General features: G+C 42.0%; 1 protein-coding gene across 1 annotated transcript in view; it reads right to left on the reverse strand.

The window, feature by feature from the left end:
- Positions 1–796: 796 nt before the first annotated feature.
- LOC141010716 (AT-rich interactive domain-containing protein 1B-like) overlaps positions 797–21,751 on the reverse strand; it is a 182,916-nt gene continuing 161,961 nt past the window's right edge. Inside the window, exons 10-21 of the mRNA XM_073483804.1 lie at positions 20,403–20,506; positions 17,369–17,566; positions 16,590–16,805; positions 15,107–15,329; positions 8,423–8,564; positions 6,828–6,997; positions 5,892–6,024; positions 5,488–5,563; positions 3,298–4,033; positions 2,873–3,003; positions 2,634–2,771; positions 797–2,510 (exon numbers count right to left, since the gene is read on the reverse strand). Coding sequence (XP_073339905.1) covers positions 942–2,510; positions 2,634–2,771; positions 2,873–3,003; positions 3,298–4,033; positions 5,488–5,563; positions 5,892–6,024; positions 6,828–6,997; positions 8,423–8,564; positions 15,107–15,329; positions 16,590–16,805; positions 17,369–17,566; positions 20,403–20,506 — 3,836 coding nt within the window. The 3' untranslated portion in view covers positions 797–941. The remainder of the gene's footprint in view (positions 2,511–2,633; positions 2,772–2,872; positions 3,004–3,297; positions 4,034–5,487; positions 5,564–5,891; positions 6,025–6,827; positions 6,998–8,422; positions 8,565–15,106; positions 15,330–16,589; positions 16,806–17,368; positions 17,567–20,402; positions 20,507–21,751) is intronic.

Consider the following 21,751-nt stretch of genomic DNA (forward strand, 5'->3'; position numbering starts at 1 on the left):
CATCCGCCATGTTCAAATATTTGACCCCTTTAACAAAATATGTATAACAATAACAAATTTTACCAACAATAAAAGCATTTGTTATAATAGTCAGAAAGTCCCACCTCTTGCTATGCTTGATTGAGACTGAAAGAATCATGTGCGTCCATTGTACAACGGTTTATATACACAGTGATGAAAAAATACAGACATAACACAAGTGCTTATAGGAAACACAAAGTTCATCTGTGAAAGTCGTTGAGGCTATGATTGATAAATTAGACACTTCTTCTGACAGATGCTCCTCTCTCATGTTGATTGGCTGGTGCAATGCTGCCTCCTCATGGCCTAAAGCACACACTGCAGGTGTCTTTTTTTTTTTTTACATCTTGTTCTCAAAAAGGGACAACTTGCTCTAGTCCTATTGCACAATTTATCTTCCAGCGATGGAGACATATACATTTCAATTTTAAAAAGTCAGTGTTTTTTTTTTCCTCCACGAGCGTTGGCAAAAAAGTTCAAACTACTGTACAGTGTCACATTTTAAATAAATACTCTCCATTAACAAAATGTTGATGAGTATATTAGCATTTATAAAACTGAAAAACATCTCCACGACTCATTGACTCGAAAGGAACCACGTAATTCAGCACCAAAATCTGGTGGCAGCTTTGGCTGAAAAAGTAAACAAACAAAAAACAAAAACAAAATGCCAAACGAAATATCAAACGTAGCAATCCAACACCAGCAGGTATTAAATATTTGTATTAAAATGAGCTTTCAAATCCCAAACCCGCTTTTTTAACAGGGCCCAGAAGCTATACATATATAGAGATATTTTTTATGTGGATACTTCTTTAAAAAAAACAAACATTTTCTGTCATTTTGATAAATAAAAATAGAAAACACAGAAATATCTTATCCGCCTAACGTCTGCTGTGTGAGTCCTGCTTCTCCTCTTGTCATGATTTCCCTAAGTGAAAGAGAACTTGGCAAATAATCGCCACCACTCCGGTGTTGAGCACCGAGGAAATGGAGATGTCTAATAATCTGCTTTCATACAGCACAAACTCTGTCTTGTTCTCCTCCACTTTAGCCATAGCCAGCAGGCCTTTAGCTGCTCTGCACATCATGTTTACGCTAGGCGGGTCCATATGGGGGTGCCCCATGTGGAGCAGGCTGTGAGGGTTCTGCTGGTACTGCGCCATGCTGACACCGTCCTCCAAGAAGCCAACCAAGTTACCCACGCTGCCCTTCTGCATGGCTATGGCACGTGCCGCCGTGGGGTCGCCTTGTGCCAGGTGGGAGAGGACAGCCACTGCCATCTCCCTGTACACCTGGGCCTTCCTCTGACCCACGTAGCGCACCAGGACAGTAAAGAGCTTCTCCTGCCGGCTGAAAGGCGGTGTCGCTAGCAGGAGGTCAACGTTGTCGCCCAGGATGCTCAGCTTGCAGAGGCACTCCAGCACCAGCCTCTGCGGAGTGAGCTGGGAGTGGGGTGCCGCTGACGGGAAGGGGTCCTGGGCTTCAGCTGAGGGGCACACCATCCAGTGGAGAAGGCCATCCAAGATGGGGAGGCAGATTGTGTCGGAATAGGTGGAGAGATCCAGCTGACCCGAGATGTTGGCGAGAGTGACCATGGCGTTCTCCCTGAGCAGACTCAGACACTCCCACCACCACTCCTCTTTGCTACTCGACAGCCCCCGCTCCTGCTGCTCATCTCTCTGGTAGCTCGGGGGCGACCTGTTCCTCTCCGGGTGCTGGTGGTGCAGCAGGAGCAGCCTACCCAGGAGAAGAACCAGAGCAGGGTGGCGTGACATGTCTAAGTCGTTCCCCGGGATAAAGGACAGGCTCCGGACGATGTTGGAGATGCATACACACCGCTTGGCCAGTGAGTCCTGCCAGGCAGCGGTGGTGGAGAGCGGAGCCTCGTCCAGGCAGCGAGGCTCATCCTCCAGGAGGGTGATGTGGTCCTGCTCTCCATCTGAATGCACCCTGAAGGGGTAGGACGGCAAGGAGCGTGCAGGATGGGCGTAAGAGAGGGCGTCGACTCGTGCACACAGAACATCATCGATAGTAGCAGTGATATGTTTGAGTGGTTGTTTCTTCCCATCATCCACCTTGTTCTCCTCTTTGTTTTCTTTTCTTGTCATTTCATCTGCCCTCACAGGTGGTTCACTCCGGGGTTCAAACTGTGTTTGAATGTGTGCGGTGGAGTCACCTCCACCAGCCTGCCAGTGGAGCAACCCGCTGGTGAACTCAGTGACGTAACCTAAGTGCTCTGTCATGTCTTCAATCAAGTCCTCTTTGTGGACAATCTTGATGGGGAGCTTATCGTATTTACTGGCTTGTTTAGGTTTGGGTTCGAGCTGTGTGACAGGCTGCTCAACACACTCCTTTTTACTCTCCTCTTCTTCTTCTTTTGCCTCTTTCTCTTTGTCCTCGTCTGTCTCCTCCTTCTTGACGCTCACCTCAGACTCCTCTTTCTCACCGTTCACTTCCGCTGACTCCGAGGCTCTGAGGCTCTGAGGCTCTGCAGTGGCTGGTGGAGCCTCCTCCATGATGGCTCCTGCTTGCTCCACCTGCGTCTCTGCCGCTGGGGCGGACTCAGATTCAGGTGGGAGAGCAGAATCTGTTTCCTGGTCAGGGATGGCTTCTTCTGTCTGGTTAGAAGCAGGGTCCAAAAAGCTTTTGTGAGCTATGGTTCCCACTTCAAACTCCTCCAGGATGCCAAAGATCTCAATCAAGAAACGGCGGAAGTACTCCACGATCAGCTCGAGGAATCCAGGCAACTGGTCAGATGGAGAGAAATGTAAAAAATAAATGTCACAGCATGCTCGAGTGGCCAAAATGATTCTGTTCAGTCAGTAAGCAGTCATGAAATTGGTTTTACCTGGGAGAGGCTAAAGGAGGCCACCGTGCTGTCATCGTACAGCAGGATGTTGATGGTATCTAGAGCCCATGTGCTCTCTGCCAGGAGGCCAGACTTCAGAGACATCATCACACGCCAGGCCTCAGGCGTTCCTGGGATTAAAACCGTGGGATTTTTGGAACCAGAAAGGAAAAAAACTAGTGATCAGACATTATCCAAATGATAAAAGGGGCATTGAACAGAGTAGATCAGTGTAAATCCTTTCACAAAATTTACCTCATGTTGTGCTAGTTTTACCTGAATATTAGGTTTAGCTCTACATCAAAATAGAGATGAAATGGTGTTTCATATGTATGAGAAAACTGTAAATCCACAACTTTTCAAGCTAAAAAGTGCTCCATAGTGCCCAATTCAAAACTCAAAAATAAAAAAATAATGGGACTCACCGGTGTCCTTGGAATTGAGCTTCCGTCGGGGCTTCAGAATCGGCATGCTGGCCTCCACTGATCCTGGTGGGTAGTTGAGGTCCCGCCTCAGATTAGGAGGGAACTGACCAATGGGTCCACTGCCCTGTGAGCCCATCATGGTCATCCCTGGCTTGGGCATCTTCATGGGTGACATAAACACCGCTTTGCTGGGTGACATCCTAGAGTCCATGGAGCGCTGGAAAGCCCCTGGGCTGGGTGCTCTGGGCAGGTGGTTGGCCATGGATGGAGAGTTGGAATAAGAAGATGGCTGGCGTGACGACAGGGTCGCCATCCCACCTGACGACGACATGTAGGGAGACTGACGGTGCCACTGCTCCTGCCCGGGCCTTCCGTCCATGTCATCTCTACCGATTGAGCCGTATGGTGGCATTTGTGATGGCGGCCCCTGTCTGTTGGGGTAGGGATAGCCGAGGTCTGTCCTGGATGGCCACATGTTGGGGCCATCGGCAGCATGGTTAGGAGTGGGCCCCCCGCCCATCATACTGTGCTGGCTCTGACCTGAGGGGGCCATGCGGTCTCGGGGGTAGGGGAAGGGGAACTGTCCCTGGATGGGTCTGTGTTCAGGGCCTGAGTACCCACCGCCGTAGTGGTTGTACATGTCCGGCTGCTGGTTGGCGTACTGCATGGCATACATGTCGCTCTCGTGTCTCTTGGGTGGAGGGCCGTACATGCCGTCCATGGGCCGTTTGTAGCCCTGCTGAAGAAAGGGTGTTAAAAGTTAGTGATTATTGTTTATTGTCAGCCATGATAGATTCATTCTTATCATTCTACTGCTTCAGTCATGTTATATACTAATACTCTTAAAGGAGCATTATGTGGTTCTGGAGAAGAAATTCAAACTCTTTAAAAACTCTTGAAATATTTATTTTTTCCATTACTAAATAAACAAGCTGTTCTCAGAGGACAGTACGGTCCCCAGAACACTGTTTGAAGCTGGAAAGGTGGCAGGGTCCGCCAAATATAAACAAAGTACAACAGTATGAATTTGTGTTGTCCTTTAAAGTCAGTTAGTTAGAGTTAGTTTTTTTCGTTTGTTAAGGCATAAAAAAAATCAGCCAATGAAGATCTTTCTCTTCTGATGAAAAATGTCTTCCCCAAAGCTTCATAGTGCTCCTTTAATAATAATAGTCAGTAAGTTATTTGTGTAGCACCTTTTGGCAAAGGTGCAGCCTAAAGTACTAAAAGTGTAGTAGGAATAAAAATGAAGCAACAACATTAAGATGGATATTACATCAAAATTTTTATTAGATTATCACCAATACCAAAATGATAATTTTAATGAATAATAACTTTTAATTTAATATAATAATAATAATGAATCAATCACAAATTTCTCTCAAATACATTTGTTTGGGATTTCAGATGTAAAATACATCCAATAGTAGAAGCTTGGTGGAAGCTCAAAACTGCAGAAGTATTGGTCGGGGTTGTAAGATCAATTGATGTAACCAGATCCAGTTGTCAGACATGTACTTTGAGCAAAATAGCAAATAAAAGGCTGCCAGTACCCTGCTACACCTACATGACTAAAAAATGAATGCCCTGTGAGGACAGGTTTTGAGTCCCTTGTGCAAATCTGTCTCTTTTGTTTTGTTTTTAATCCATGTATATATTGCATTTGCAATGTTTTGACAGGTTTTTATGTGTGCAGAGGCATTAACAGATCAGTAGGAAAGATCACTATGTGAGGCCTAAAATGAGTTTTTAATTTGTGATATGGTTTCTACTGTTTTGAATGTTTCTAATATGGTTCAATCAATTTAAGAGGTACTGTTTTTAACATTAGATTACAGGCATTGGGTTAATCTTAAAACACTGTCTATCTTTATGTAAGCTCTGATCTGTGGATTACCATAATACCCATTTATGACATTGCACAAAGACCTATTTATGAACCTATTTATGAACATGGTGACTGCTAAAATGATGCAAATTTAAGTTTACTTTACTTTATGTAAATGATCATTTACATTTGTTCCATCATAATAAAATGGCAAATAATAAAAATATACATCATACAGTACACTATATGTAGGTTGAAATGTGATCTTATGAAGTTTTGTGGGCTGTCTCACACCATGGAACATTGTAAAACTCTTTTCAACTCAAAAAACAGTACCGACTACATACAAGTGAGCTCTCTCTCACCTGTTGCTGTGGGTACATCCCAGATGGATGCATCCCATACGGCATGCCGGGATACTGCTGACCGTAGCCGTCGTGTCTGAAACACAACAGTGAAGACGTGTAATTTATCTACTGATTTGACTTTCTACACAAGTGTACTCTTCTACACACACACAAAAACAAACACTGGTGCTGACCTCTGCTGTGAAGGGTATCTACTGGGAGAGTACATGCTGCCCTCACTGTTAGAAGGTCCCATGTTGTTCTGACTCCCAGGAGGACCCATGTTTCCCTCCATCCCCATGACATGGTCCGGTCTGAGGATCAAACAACAGGAGAATCATCATGCAATTAATAAAAATACCACATGAGGCCTTAGAGCTCATTTTAGGGAAATCTTGTCGTTATAGTGATTGTGTGCCTACCTCCTGTCATAGCCTGGCCCGTATGGATACTGTGAACGTTGGCTCATGCTCAAGGCTGATGGGGGTCGACCATACATTTCCTGCATGCCTCCACTGGGCATCTGGCCTGGTATGTATGGATCAGCTCCTGCCACTGTGAAAGAGGAAAGCAAATAGGGGAAATTAAACTCACTCTTTTAAATGCATGAACTATGTTTTTCTGCTCACCACCAGGTGGCAGCCTTCCTCTATAAATATTCACCACTTTCCTTGATTAAGCCTATTGTTCTGAGGCTGCAACTGTTGTTATGCAGCTAACATCCACCATATTATTCATTCAGAATCCATTCTCCTCAGCCTTCAGAGGAGCCGCTATCCTTTCTAGAACTACTGCTTGTTCTGAAAACTAAACCACATGAGTTGGTCAAAACAGGTGCTTCTCAGCAGGACGGGAAGGATGAAAGGTTGAACACGAGGAGGATGAAAAGGATGAACAAAGTTAGGATGAGACGAGGGCTAAGATACAAGAACATCAGACGAGCTGGTGTGTTTTTCGATAAAGGGCTGTGTGCTATAACAAACAATTCATATCTCCTTTCATAGTTCTAGTAGTAAAACACACACACACACACACACACATCTGTCCTGATCTAAGACGACATGGTGACTAGACAATCAATTAGACCAAGGAGACAGACGGAAGAACAATGGCTTTGGGATACATGAGTCATTTTGACAAAGAGCCATTTAAGTTTGAATAAAGGTAAAGATACAGTTTTGAATTTAAGTACCTTCTTTTAAAAGCTATGCGCAGTTGAGTTAAATGGTTTTCTGTGTTAGTTGCAGCAACAGCAAAAAACATTTCATTCAGTCTCAGAATATTCTGTGAGACTGGGGAATCAGGTCTAGGTTTTTAGTGTTTAGGTGAAAGGGTGTCACAGCGTGCTCCTCACTCACTCTTCCTCATCCCGGCGAAGGGGTCCTTGGTGTCGTACTGCATCCTCATCATCATGTCAGGCATGCTGAGGCCCTGCTGGTAAGGAGCCGAGGGGGGCAGGGAGGTGGCACGCTTCTGGAAGGCCGGGTCGCTCACCTCCGAGAAGGGGTCCTGTACGCTGACACTGCTCCTGGATGGAAGAAGAGAGGGTGGAAGCTGTGTGAGAGAGGTGGAGTCCATGGATTGCATACACTGATAATATGGTTATGATCTTTGTTGTGAGGCAGTGTGAGGCAGTTCTATTTAGACTTCAGTTTTTCATTTTCATTGTCATTTTTTAAGTATTTTAATGACGGATGTTTACTTTTGATGCAAAATATTTCTGATAAAACGTATACGAAGACGATAGTTGCACTAGTAGTGACAGCAAAGGTAGTCTGTTGTCAGCGTTGCATTCAAAATTTTACGTAAAAAAAAAAAGAGAAACAGGAAAATGCAGTCAAAAATGTTCAAAGTAAAAGTACTCCTCATGTGAAATGACACCTGTCAGAGTGATCTTACACTACTGAAGTATTATTACAGAAGAGCAACTGTAGACCTGTATGGAGCACTTTATGTTGTAGCTGGTTTAAAGTGCAATATGTAAGAATCATCCATGTGGCCAGGGCTTGCTGGTTAGCATGCTGACTTCAGTAGATATCTCTGCAACAACATACACAGACATCATAATGTTGAAACTGTTAATTGTTGACAGTTTTATTTAATTTTTGTATGTTATCAACTAAAATCTTACATATTGCACTTTTAATTAAAGCTACATTTTTATGACCTTTATATACTGTTACAGAATCTAATAATGCATCATATTTTTATAAACTGATAATATAGCTGGAGTAAGTAAGTATCATAAAAAGTATAAAGTACCATATAATAAGTACATGTATTTATTTACTTGTTTCGATATTGTTTCGATATTTTTTATGTTACGTGTTTCATGCACGTACAAGGGTCCATCCAACATGTGCTCAAAAGACACCAAATGAATGACTGCAGAGGTTAAACAACACTTGTTAGACAAGAATACAACTAAAATCACAAAGAAAGAACTCTAAAGAACGTTTACTCTTCTAGGGTGCAAATCTGCCACAAAGAAAAGCTCCCACACTTTCATAATCAAACAACAAGAAGTCAGCAGAGAAGGACATTTTTACAAAAAAGTAAAAGCCTTGAGGCACCATATAAAGAGCAAGAAAACGTAAAAAGGATTTAGTTTTCAATCTCACATAAAGCACTTCAATTCTTGTTCTAATGGGTTAATATAACTGATGTTAACAGCACATAGTGATATTTGACCTTTAATAAAATACTGCTTCTCTATACTATAGATGTTTCGATGAGACAAGATTTACAATGTATGTTTATACCAACAGACAGTCCTTGTTTTTACATCAGGAACATTTTGTGGTTGTCAATTAACCATAGACAATGAAGACGAATTGGAAGAGAAACAAACGGTATTAATATAAGTAGTAATAGTAATACCAGTAACAGCAGTAGTAAAAGCAGCATAATAACTCAGAGCAGTACTATTAGTGTTAGTCTGTCTGTGTGGTACCTGTTGGGGGGCAGTGGTGTGACCTGTCCCAGGGGGGTGGTGGCAGGTGTGGGGGGTTTCAGATCCCCTGCCGCCTCTGCTGTAGAGCTGCTGCCAGAGGACTGGGGCGTCTGTGGGCCTTGGAGGGAGCCGCCTGAATTAGCTGGAAGACATAAGAATCCTTATTATTATGATTATTATCATAGCCCGATGATTCAAGACACTCACAGTAAAAAACGGTAACACATTCAGACCGCAGGGCTCCGCTGCGTGTCTTCAGATACCATCTTAAAGCTGGTTCGAGTTAGAGCAACCATAGTGGGCTTTTGGCTGCAGCAAGGTGCTGTATTAGAGAGATAACTTTGGACTTAAGGCCAAAGCACTAACAGTGGCGCCCTACATGAGAAGTGAGCTGGAGCAAACGGCCTACACGAGGGCAGAGAGGACGAGTACAGAGGAACTGCTTACCAGCGGAGGAGGAGGAGGAGGGAGAGAAGGAGAGGACACTGAGGTGAGAAGGGAAGGATTTCTCAGAGGGAATTGCCCACTTGGGGGGGGGGTCGCAGCACAGCTCTTAATTTGGAAGCCGTTTGAAGATGGTTTAACTTGCTTTTTTTTTTAGGTATGCCATGGACTTGATGAGGGTTCATGTGGAGGGCTAAGCTTGAGGGGACAGATGCATTTAAGGGGAATATAGTGTATATCTACCATATTGGGTAAAATCAAGTTCTGAGCAAGCCAATACATCCCTTGAGAGTGAGCGTGGAGCTGGAGAAAGCATGTGCTTGTGACCTCCTTCTAGAAAAAATACATCCCCCTCACACAGAGACTCAAACTGGGGTTAAAATTGGGTTTCACATTTCTGTGAATTTCTCAAATCAGATGACTGGAAAATCACAAGAATGCTGAGCTACAGAAAGAACCCCCAACCAGATAAAACCAAGGGATACAAATTCCCAGAAGCAGGTTTAATGGAAAACATAGCCCGTTCCGGCTAAAAGATGACAAAGACGGAGCGGGAGAGAATATGAAAGTATCCTAATGAGCATTTAGCGTAAGAAGACTTTCTCTGGAGCAGCCTCAGTGGCCTTTCCCTGCACCGCACGTTTCCACAGAAAAAAAAAAGAAAAAAAAGGAGAAAGACTTAAGCTTTAAAGATTCATGCTAATTCTGAATTATTCAATGATACCCCCTGCCACTACATCACAGGAGGCGGAGAGAGAAAGAGAGAGCAAGAGAGAGAGACAGAGAGAGATGGTTATCCCATGAAGATGAGCAGAGGTAGGAGAGAGGGCAACGAAGGGGCAGCGCGCATTAAGGATTCTTCACTTCCATGGGATATCCCCGCTTCAGACAAACATGAACGCGCACACACATGCACACGAAGACAAGCGCAAACAATGGCGGGGTTAGCCGAGGTTAAGGCGCTTGCCATTCCTCAAGAGCAGACGGCCAGACGGATACATAATACCGAGCGGCGGGGGTAAGAAGATGGAGGAGAGCGTGAACTCAGAGTGCCCTCTGCTCCACATTTAGAGGGAGACAAGAATGACAGAGGAGGCGATGAGGGAAAAAAAAGTGTGTGTATGTGTGTGTGTGTCAGCGGGTGACATAATCCAGAGGGGTGGTAGTGGTTGGTGGGGGGGGGAGGAAAAAAAAAAGTCAGTCAGCCGAGCCATTTTTGTGAATGAAAGGTGACGGCGAGGTCGAGTTTGTTTACGTTCTACATTCCAGTCCTCATTAATCACTCCCTACACGCCGCCACCACCACCACTACTACTACACATACACACACACACTCTCCACCCCACCAACCCCCACCAGCCCGCTGGACAAGCTCCCTCAGTGACATCATCGGGCTGTCAGTCTATATATAGGCTGGCAGGGTGTCAGTAGGGCAGTTTGGAGCAGGAAAGCATAGATAGCAGATCGACACAGAGGTATAACGAGGAAATGGATGCGATTTATTTCTGTGATTCAGAACATATTTCAGAGTTAGGGTGTGTAAGTAATAAAAGTGTTTAAGACAAATGTATCCATACCTAAACTACAATGATGTCCGTTTTTCAAGTCACTTTGTCTACAGTACGTCGTCTTAAAATGCTATTTGTTTTCATTATTATGGATGTGTGTATTAATTTCACTTAAATGTAATGTAATCGCATAACCAATCATGACACACTTTGATTGACAGCCCCATTCATTCTGCATAATGAAGCAGAAATGGACAAGGAAATGTTAAAGTTAAGTCTGTGCTGTTCCCAGTGTTTCTCCACGTGCAGCTCATCGCTTTGTTAGTTTAGTTTGTGTTTAAGCCTGTGTTGTTCCCTCACGCATCGCTGGTTGGTCTGTGTTCCCCGACCCTCATGTGTTCCCTGTGTTCCTGATTTGTTCCTTATGGTTTTCTGGCTTGTCATTAGTTTCTGTATTACTTTGGTATTTTGCCTTTGCCTGCCTTTTTGTTGCCAGTTTTTGTTGCCTAACTATGTGTGCCTGCATTTGGGTCCTACTTTGAATTGTGACAATGGGGAAGTAAACAAATAGTCCAATTAATACAAAGGCAAATAAATAAAGTGGCAAATTGAAGCACAAATATTGTTAAATGTCACATTTTATAAATCAGATAAAGCCTACATTTATTTTCACTTTTCTTTTCGGTGTGTTTAATGGCATAGCAATTTATTTATGGAGCCATTTATTTATTTCTTCATTTATTTTAGATTTTGGCACTTTCAGTCCTCCATACCTCAAAATTGTGATGTATGTGTATGATGTACGTCGATTAAAAGTAAACCATCTCACCAAATTAAAAGATTTTGTAATAATGTAAATGTAGCCTTGAAGAGAAATTCTGGTGCATTACAACTTGTGTCGAAGGTTTGGCCATCATGTCTGCTGGTAATGATAACACTGTTCTGGCCAAAGTAACTGCTACTATCTGTCAACAAGGCGACATTGCTACACTTGAGCCAGACAGAGCAAGAGACGAGCATTCAGACAATCATACAGGTTGTAAACAAGTAGCCAGATTAACGCTACCACTTCATTTGGAGGTGAAACTGAAAGTGAGCGCACCTGAAATGTCAGTAATAATTACAGTTGAATGTTTTCCTCTGATTTAAAGGTTATTACTTCACAGGAATAGATCCCTCATCCTCTTGGGATATCTCATCGTAAATGAAATTTGATTTTAGAAGTAGACAATTTATCATAAAATGAGGTTTTTTTTTCTTTGTTATTCTTTTATATTCATTACATTTTGTGGTAATATTTCTAGTCGAGCAACAATTCCTTTTTAAACTGCACAATCTTTGAGGTGGGAATCACAAAACATGCGAACAATACAAAATAATAATATTGATAATAATAATATTAACAACACCCGATGCACAGGTCACAGTGATTCCTGTGTGGTAGCTCAAAGCTGAACCAGGCAGTCGATCTGTAAACTGTGATGGAAGTTAACAGCCAACAGTTTGGCTAATAATTTAACAGTTTGCTTTGAAAGTTTATCTTGCCTGGGGGGGTTATTAAAAATCTGTCTGATCATCTGCATGCTTGTTTTTCTTTAAAGCAGTCTCTGTGTTCAACGGATCACTGGAGTTAACTTGAGAACAATCACGAGAATGATGACCAAAACTACTGAAATACACTCAGGTAATAACCAACATGTATTACACTTCAAAATAAGTATGTATTAAAGCCACTACAGCACACGTGGAACACTTTGTAGAGAAAGCTACATACTAATAATACTAATAATCTGTGTGTAAATATTGATCGACAGTTCTTGCTGACATAGTTTGATGTTGCACAAACATCACAGTCGTCAATAGTGTGCTGTCGTGTCGATGTTAATGCAGATGTCACTTGAGTCATGGTTCCTACTTAAACACTAGGACTGAAGCCATCCTTCAAAGTAAGTCACTTAGATCTTTCCCTTTCGCCTTCATGATACAAAATCAGAATGAACTGGGCCTGCTCAGCATTTCTATACATGCCACAGAGCATGATTGGATGTTAATTGCTTAATTGTACCGTGCAGTGCACCTGTGTGGAAGCATCTCCATTTGTTATGTCTCGACTCATTTAGTCAGATCTTTCCTTCAGTTTTTCACCCGTCTCTATCTCTGATTTTGTTGATGTGAAAATTCTATCAAAAAGATGTGGTTAGATCCTCTTGAATAGATGAGAGAGGGGTGCATTATGAATTATAAAGTGTCATGAGCAAAAGGGAATTCATTCATCTGTGTTTGTATATATTTGTGTGTGTGTGTGTGTGTGTGTGGCTCATGTGCGCTACATGTATGTGTGTGTATATTCAAATGAAGGCAGGTGCTCCTTTCCACCCACCAGCAAAAGCAATCTGCAGTGTCTCCGGCAGGTGAAGTGCTCTGATGTTCTATTTAAAAGCCAGGGTCACTTTTCTCATCTCCGCTGCAAATTAGAGACGTGACCTTACCGCTCTATATCGCTGACGCTCTTTCTCTCTCCTCTTCTGATCCTCACGTCATAACCGTGCACAGAGACACGCGGTGCGAGCGGGTGATACACACAAACAAAAAACACTAAAACAATATTACTTAACCTCGGAAGCACTGTAATCAAATCACGGTGGAGTCCCGGGTTTGAGGTACGAATGGTGATCGTAACGTGGCTCACCTTCATTAAACTAAGAATCACCTCATCAAAACAGTGTTAATGTTCACTTGTCTCTCATGGGTTTTAAGGTGTGTTCGCGTATCTGTATTGCAATCTTGTATGCTATTTTTAATAATGATCATGCACTATGCTTGCCATCACCATGCTGGCTGTGGTGGTGTAAGTTGTTAAAGGGCTTAGTTTAGCCAAATTGCAGAAAAACATACAACTAGCTGTGTTTGCAAAGCAGAGCTTGTTGAGGTCTGTTGCTCAGTTGTATTTGGTTGAAAATCTCACACAAAGTAAAACCGAAAAACCCTCTACATGGGTAAATACAGTGGTGGAAGAAGTAGTCAGATCTTTTACTTATTTTATATTTAGTTTATGCAGGGGTGCCCAAACTTTTTCGCTTGGAGGGCAAAAACTAAACTTAAATGTGGAATAATGTAAAACGTAAAAAAAGCAAAAATGCAAAACAGTACTAGAATCCCAAGTTCCCTTAATTTACGGCTAGAAACACTGGTTGGGCCAAACTTATTTGACAGCCCTGATTTTCTAGCCAGATCTTGAATACAACAGTAATGATGTCGACTGGTGTAATATCCTTGAAATGTCTCAGACTGTACTAATCTCAGCCAGACAACACAGACAGATACAGTTTATTATCTTGAATAGAACATGTTACACTGCAGATAGACTGCATATAATACACCATCATACCTCTTGCAAATGCCAGAGATGTATGACCTGTGATAGAGATTTACTTCATATATGCTCTGGAATTCTGGAAATATATAAATAGAATAACTTCTGATACTATTAAAACCCAAATCTTATCTGACCCCAGGATCTGGATTTTTGGAGACATTCAAGGTCTCAAAATAAGCTTTAATAAGAAAAAAACACTTTCACAGGCACAGCTGGGAAAAAGTGTATTCTACAAAACTGGAAATCAGAACTTCCTCCTTCGCAGAGGCAATGATTAAAGGAATTTACATCCTAAAGTACACCTGAAAAGATCTTGTTTAGTGTCACAACAACAACAACCCCTTGACTGGTGAAACCTGCCCTATTGTCCTCTCATTGTCTACTTAATGGTTTAAATGGCTGTTTTGCTCTGTTAAGAACATCTAATATATGTAATATGGTGCCTCATCATTTAAAATGTTTGCTTACAAAGTGAAACAGAGTAGAAGTATAAAGCAGTATAAAATTGAAAATAATCAAATAAAGTACAAGTACATGAAAACTGTACTTAAGTACAGTACTTGAATAAATGTACTTAGTTACTTTCCACCACTGGGTAAATAACACTAGAGGTAAGTGAAAAGTTATGTTGTTAATGTTAGATTTGCATTTCTTTATGAGTTATCTAATCTTAATATCAGTGTAAGGTTTCAATTATCTGTGAAAAAAGGACATAAGACATGACATCAGGTAATTACCCTCCCCTGACACCTCCTCCTTCTTTTACAAGTTTCTTAAAATATCTGAAAAAATGTGGAAATGAAAGTCTGTTGTTGGTGATTTAATGCACTCTCTGGCTGTGATAATGGAGGTCCATGGATCTATTAAATGTCTTTGCAGCGTTGGTTAATATTTGATATTTTTGGCTTGTAATGAATCATTTTAATTTCATGTTTAGATAGTGTTACCCGGTTTGGCAAGTTTGGGCTAATGCATTTAATGTGCACAGCAGCTGATACAACATAGATCCGACTAATAACATTACCTTTTTTGCTAAATCAATGTTTTTTCCAACCTACACTGGGGAACAAATTTACACAACCTGTTAATTAATCTTTCCTATGAATCTGCACCACTGTGCTACTGATATTCCTGCCATTCCTCCAAGATGCTAGCATGGCAGCTACCTTCACTCAAAGGCCTTTATTGTGGTGGTGTCGCCTGCTACATTGCCATGAATACAGATCGCTGTTTCTCTGATGATTCCTGACACCTGTAGTTTGATCAGCAGCACCTGTTGTTTGGCTGCCGACAGATGGGAGAGTGGAGTGGTGGAGAAAAAAAACCCCAGCAAACTGCTCTGTTATCAGGCCTTACCAGGTGAGGGTGGCTGGATCTTGACCTGCTTCCTGCTGTCCCCTCCAGCTATGCTGCTGCTGCTGCTGCTGCTGTCTGCCGGCGGCTCCTCTCCCCTCTCCATCTTGCACTCATAGGCGAACAGATACTGGATGTACTGCTTCTTGAGCGAGCTGGCCGAGCTGCTGGACGTGCCCACGTTCAGGTTGGTGGACAGCTCGCGCCACTTCTTGTTTTTGTTTACCTGAACGGTGGAGGACAAGACATTAGTGAGTCAAATGAGGAGTGTAGGGTTTATACTCCTGTATTTGTCCTCATGTACTCCGGTAGTATCAGCCACCCACTAGTCATTTTGCGTAAAGGATGGTCGACCACAGCCTGCTGAATTTGTTCAAAATAATCCATTCCATGGCTGCCCACTTAATGTTTGTGTATTTACTATGACCACAGAGTTGTAGGTCACTCATGAGTAGTGCACATCATTTTCAGATAGCTATTAATTACCTGACACCAAAAAACATACTATATTATATGGCCAAAAGTATGTGGACAACTTTGACTACAATCGGCTGATTTTCACAGTTTCTCAGTTCCAGTTTTGGGAAATCCTTATATATATATATGTTTTATATATAAAATATATATTTTTTTAGACAATAGAGGTCATGCTCTGGCAAAACATCTGGCAACATGGCTGCTTTTAGAAGGGGGAAACCACAAAACTGGGAATCAAATAAACCATTATCTGCTTAAATTAAAGGTAGTTGTTTTCAACTGTGATCCAGATGTGGGTTTCCTGACATTTTCATGTACCTGATAGCTCTGGTTTCCTGTTATACTACTGTGACATCATGTGTGTAGCCTCTATTAGCACTTCAGTTTGGGAAAAGTTGTTAAGCAATGATTTTCAAGATTTCAAGACAGAGCCCTGACTTCAACCTCATCCATCCAACGGTATTAGAAGACCGACTGTGAGCTGGACCTTAATGCCCAACACAGTGGTCGATCTCATTGACGCTATTGTGGCTGAAGGAGACCAAATCTCTGCAGGTTCCAAAAGCCTTCGTAGAGGAGTGGAAGCTGTTATAGCAGCATAGAGATAACATGTCCACATACTTTTGGCCACATCAAGAATGTCCTTTTCCTGGCTTCTTTAGGCTTCCTGTTAAATCTCGCAACCATTAGTATTTACTTTAACCTTTATATGTTTTACATTATCACATGCAGTTTGACACACATGGTGTTTTGTCAGGACTCAAGTGTTGTGACATTTTCAGGCATGTGGCTTCTCCAAGATTTATTTCATTAATCTCATTCTCTTGAGTACATCTCTCAACATTTACAAGCACACCATATGCCACACTGCTTTAGTGTGCTGCTGGAGAATGTTAAATAACTGGTGTACATGGGCAGAATGAGATGAGTTTACTGTATGTGTTGAACAGTCTGTCATCTCTAACATTATCCCAACATGTCAACATCAGGCATGTTCCCTCTACTTTACCATGGCGAGGCCTCCGATCTCCCGAACAGCTATGTAGAGCTTCCAGAGGTCCAGCGGCTTCTTGCCCACAGCGGGAAGCTGGGCGACAGGTGTGCCCCTCTCCTCCATGAAGTTCAGGTATCGCTCCACCCAGCCCCGCCTCTCTGGCTCCACACCCAGCTCAAACAGGCGTGTGATTCGCTCCCCGCTGAGGGTGGAGGAGTTAGGGTTGGCTTTCTGTAGAGTGATGAAGAACAAAAAAAGAGAAGAATCAGCTTGTGGTAGTCAGTATATACTACATATTCTCTTATATAGTCTATCCTGCACTTTATTTTTCTTTGCTGTATCCTCCTGCAGTTTTCTGCTACAACAGCCCACTCTGCCCACAGGGATCATTAAAGTTTCATCCCATATTTACACATTCTGAAGTAGGCCCTCCGTTAAATGACCAAGCAAAAATAAACACTTCTTTAGAGCATTTTGTTCAGTGTGCAGCCTGTGTTTACTTCATTCACAGCACACTCATACCCCTCAAGTTCACACTGGTGGACAAAGTTTAATCCCAAACCACCACGTCTGGCTCCTTTCCAGACTTTTCTGAAGAATACTTTTGATCGAGTAATTACAGAATAATCCCTCAGTCATACATGAATCAATCAAACGAACAGCTTTTACTGACATGATTGTCCATAAAGGGAAATTCAGCTGGTCTCTGGTCTCTGTGTCTATATGTTAATGCGACTTATTCAGTAAATGCACACATCCATTCAAACAATAGTGTCTGAGTTTCTGGCTCTTACAGGACTGGAGGGGGTCTTGAGGGGCCATGGGGGACTGCTGATGCTGTCGCTGTCGTCTCCGTGGTAGGAGGAGAGGCTGGCTGGGCTGGGTGAGAGTGGGGAGGGCACGGGCAGGGCACCGCCTGGCGTGGCCGGCTGGGACACACACTGCTGGGAGCCACTGCTGCTGTTATTGTTGCTGTAGCCATCCTGTAGCTGCTGGGGAGAGAGAAACAGAGAAAGCGGGGGAAGAATTTAATTTTCTTTGTATAAAAGCATCCATCACTGTTGGGTTCATTCACTCACCTCTTTGGTGTCAGTGTGACACATGAGTGAGCTAAAGTTAGACAACCCAAATGAGTCAACATGTGTGTGTGTTTGGACTCAGAGGTGAAAAGTACATCAAGTACTGTTTTTTATGTACAAGTTTGAGGTTTTTCCACTCCACTTGAATGTTTCCATTTTAAGTTATATTGTACTTCACTACATTTGGGAAGTAAATATTGTACTTTTTACCCAATCACATTTATTTTACCGCTATGGTAACTAAACATCTTATTTTGGTTAGAGTTTCAATCTGAACCAGCTTGTAAAATGTGATGCTTTATTATAGATTTAAATAGATTTAAATACTCTTATATACCCAAAACTATATGTAGGAAGCAATAAGTAATAGTAGTCAAATCTGTGCCACCTCAACCAGCTACATTTTTAAAATTATGCTCACATCTTCAAGCATCAGTTATAATATACATATAATTATACTTTAGAAGGGGCACATTTCACTGATAATACTTCTGCATGTTTACTTAAAAAAATATGAATGCAGGACTTTGACTGTAATTATGTAGTATTTTTCAACATACTGCTATTTTTACTTAATGAATGCTACTTCCCCTACTGTTTGTGTACAGAAGTTATTTGTATAGGTTGTACAAATATTTTACAAGTAAAAAATCAAAAAGTAAAAGTACAAAAGTATCATCATTAAAATATATTAAAGTATCAAAAGCAAAAGTGTCCCATTTCAGAATAATGCAAATAATTGGATTATAAATATTGATGTATTAATTATTGTCTATCACTCGTTGCAGCTGGTAAAGGTGGAGCTAATTTGAAGTACTTATCATACTTCTGGGTAGCTTAATACATAATAATACATGTAAAATTATATGTTAATCATATTTTGTATTACCCTGAATCGATCTAAATTAATAAATAAACATAGTGAAAGAAAAAGTACATGTGAAATGTAGTGGAGCAGAAGTTTTAAGTGTAATAAAATGGAATTACTCAAGCAAAGAACAAGTACTTCAACATTGCTTGAGTAAATGCACTTAGTTACTTTCCACCATTGAAACAGCCCTATGGCCAAAGCTCAATACAGAAAGTGTGTGTGTGTGTGTGTGTGTATGTGTGAAAGATTTTATATGCCTCACTGTTGTTCCGCTCCTGAAAACAGCATCAGAAATGCCTGTCACACTGCCTAAAATGCTGGATCGAGTAACAACGAGTAGACGACTCTATGCACCGATCTGGCACCTCCTACTTTTCTATTCAAAACAGGACCCTTACACCTCCCAGCAGCATTCTGTACTCTTGTATGCAACTTAATAGATTACTAGCCAATATTCATTAACTGCAATCAACTTGTGCAACTTCAAGCACATCCATAACATCCATGCGGCTGTTAAAACAAATATATATTCTTTAACGCGCTTGAATCAGATCGGTAATCAGTATCGGCCAATACAAAAAATTAAAGCATGGCATCAGCATTTGGAAGGCAAAACTGGTATCACAACATCTCTACTTATTGTCATTGTGTCTTAGTCTACATTCATAACTGCATGTGTTTGCATGCAAGAGATTTAAAATGCATGCAGATCTGTGTGTATTGCTCTGTCTGTGTATATGTGTGAGTGTGTGAATCTTTATACAAGCTCCAATTTGTGCAAATCACTCCACGTTAGCTCACATCAGTGTGTCTGTGTGTGTGTGTGAGGCTATGTCTAGTGTGTGTGTGTGTGAAAGAGACTGCGAAAGAGGGAACAACAGCTTGACAAGTGCTTCTGGTCTGTGTACAGAATGCTCATGTCAGCAAAACCTTATCTTTCTCCCTCTCTCTTCCCCTGTCTTTCCCTCTCTCCTCCTCCTCTCTCTCTCTCGGCAGACAGATCATCTCTTTTGGGAGCACTGGGGGTCTTTCTGGCTGCTCCGACTGCCTTAAATAATTCAAAAGGCCCTACTACCGTAATCAGCAAAAGAAAAGACAGGGATTTGGAGGGAAAAGACGTGTAGTGGATGTGATGGAGGCGTGTGAGTGTGTTTGCGCACATTTGTGTGTTCTGTGTGTGTGTGTGTGTGTGTGTGTGTGTGTGTGTGAGGGGTTGTTAAGCAAAAACAAGGGGAGGGGGGTAGGAAAAGAGCAAAGAGCAGAGTTCTGTTGTTGCTGAGCTGAGCCAAGCTGAGCTGCAATTGTAGGGCAAAATGAGAAGTCAGCATTGTGTATTGGGACGTGTGTGTGTGTGTTTGTGTGAGTGTATATTGAGCAGAGGCACTGAGGAAGTAGTATTTAAGAGAAGGATGGTGTGTATGTATGTGTGACTGACTGGAGAGGCCAGTGTGCGCTTTACTGTCTCTATGTTAAATTAAATAAATATATAAATATGCTTACGTGTGTGTGTGTCTATACGCGCTATATTTCTGTGTACATGCATGTGTGTACTGCAGATGCCGAGCCCTCTCTTCCTCTCTGTGTCTCTCTCTTTTTTGCAGCCCGGGCTGCCAAAACATCAGCGAGAGAAGAGAGTGCTGGGGGCAAAAACAAAGCGAGGAAAACATTAGGAATGGTAAATGTTAAACAAATCATTAAATATGGCGAGAAAACAACAGAGAAGCAGCCCACTGTGCTGAGGCAGCATATGCTGATCAGATCTGGTTTGCTTCATTAGGAGAGCAAGATCAAGAAACAAAACAAAACAAGAAAACGCAAGGAAAGGACGAGAGGGAATTGCAGAGTAAGACGGGAAGAAGATAAAGGTCAAGGGGGTACCTTTGGTTTGTGAGGCTCGTTGGCGGGGCCGCCGTCGTCTTTTACGTCCGCTTTCGGTTTCCCGTCTGGGCTCATCATCCCGTCTCCCGATATTCCCATGGCTCCTTCACCAAGAGAGGAAACATTTACTAAAAAATACTGCATTTTTAGAAGAATAAAAAACATTTAGTGTGAGATATCTGTGGGCAGGTAGCTTTTGTATTCTTTGGCCATAAAATAAACATTTGTGTTTTTCTGTTCATAAGGAGGTTTGTCCCTACAGGTGTGCTTTCACCACAGCAGAATGAAGAGGTACGACCGTGTTTTGGTATTACAGTTGATAAGATATGTGGACCCGGGTCGACTCAAGTCACTGTTCTGATGACTTGTAACTCGACTGAAGACATGATGTCTCGAATGACTTGTCTGTGTTCAATTTATGTTTCCAGTTTAGCTTTTTAGTCTCGCTGTCAGTATTTCACTCCTTAAAATAAGAACAATAAAAACAAATGTTGATTTATTTTTTGATTTGATTTATTGTTGTACTTTTTGGATAAACCGGTTGGATAAATTGGACAATAATATCCTTATTCTTATTGACAGGTACTAACACTTTGTCTTTTCGCTTTATAAAGATCTGATACTGCATGTAAGACTGAAGTTTCTTGGGGACGGAAAAAGGTGACTTGCCTTGAGACTTGACTTGAATTAACTAAGGACTCAACTTGACGTGACTTGACATAACTTGTGACTTGACTTGAAATGACTTGCCCAAGAAAAAATGACTTGGGACTTGCTCGAGAATTGGACAGTTCAATTTGATTTAACTCCCTGAAATGCAGCTGAATAATAGTTTGCATCATGCCACCGACAAAGTCAATGCAGAATAGTTTTCTTTCTCCCAGTTTCAATATTACGTCCTTTTCTTTCTGTGTTCTCAAGGCCCCTCTAGAGCCTGTCCAGCCATTCATCTCAAAGACTGCTGCTCAAGGGACGCACAGAAAGAGAATGAGATAAGCCAGCGTGCTCTTTCAACCTTTCTGGCTGCACATCCTCAGTTTGGGAAATCATCCATGTTCAAAGTGGCGACAGGACGGGAAGGTTTGCGTTTGAGAAATGTTGTCTGACAAGAAGATTCGCTTCTGTTTTCAAAGACATTTGTGTACCCACATGAGGTTTCTAATTGAAGAAGAGTTAAGATCCTTAAAGACTACTTTTCATAGCGGCAGCTGCATATTTGTTATTAATAGAAAGACGGGGTCCTTGGATACAAGGCTCCCCTCTTTATTTTTCCCTTGTGTGCTGCGGCACGGTGGGAAAACTAATGGCTTTTTACCGTGCCCAGGGGCAAACCAGATGAGTTTTGAGGA

Source organism: Pagrus major, chromosome 16 (genome assembly GCF_040436345.1).
Source record: "Pagrus major chromosome 16, Pma_NU_1.0".
In the NCBI taxonomy this organism is placed as follows: Eukaryota; Metazoa; Chordata; class Actinopteri; order Spariformes; family Sparidae; genus Pagrus; species Pagrus major.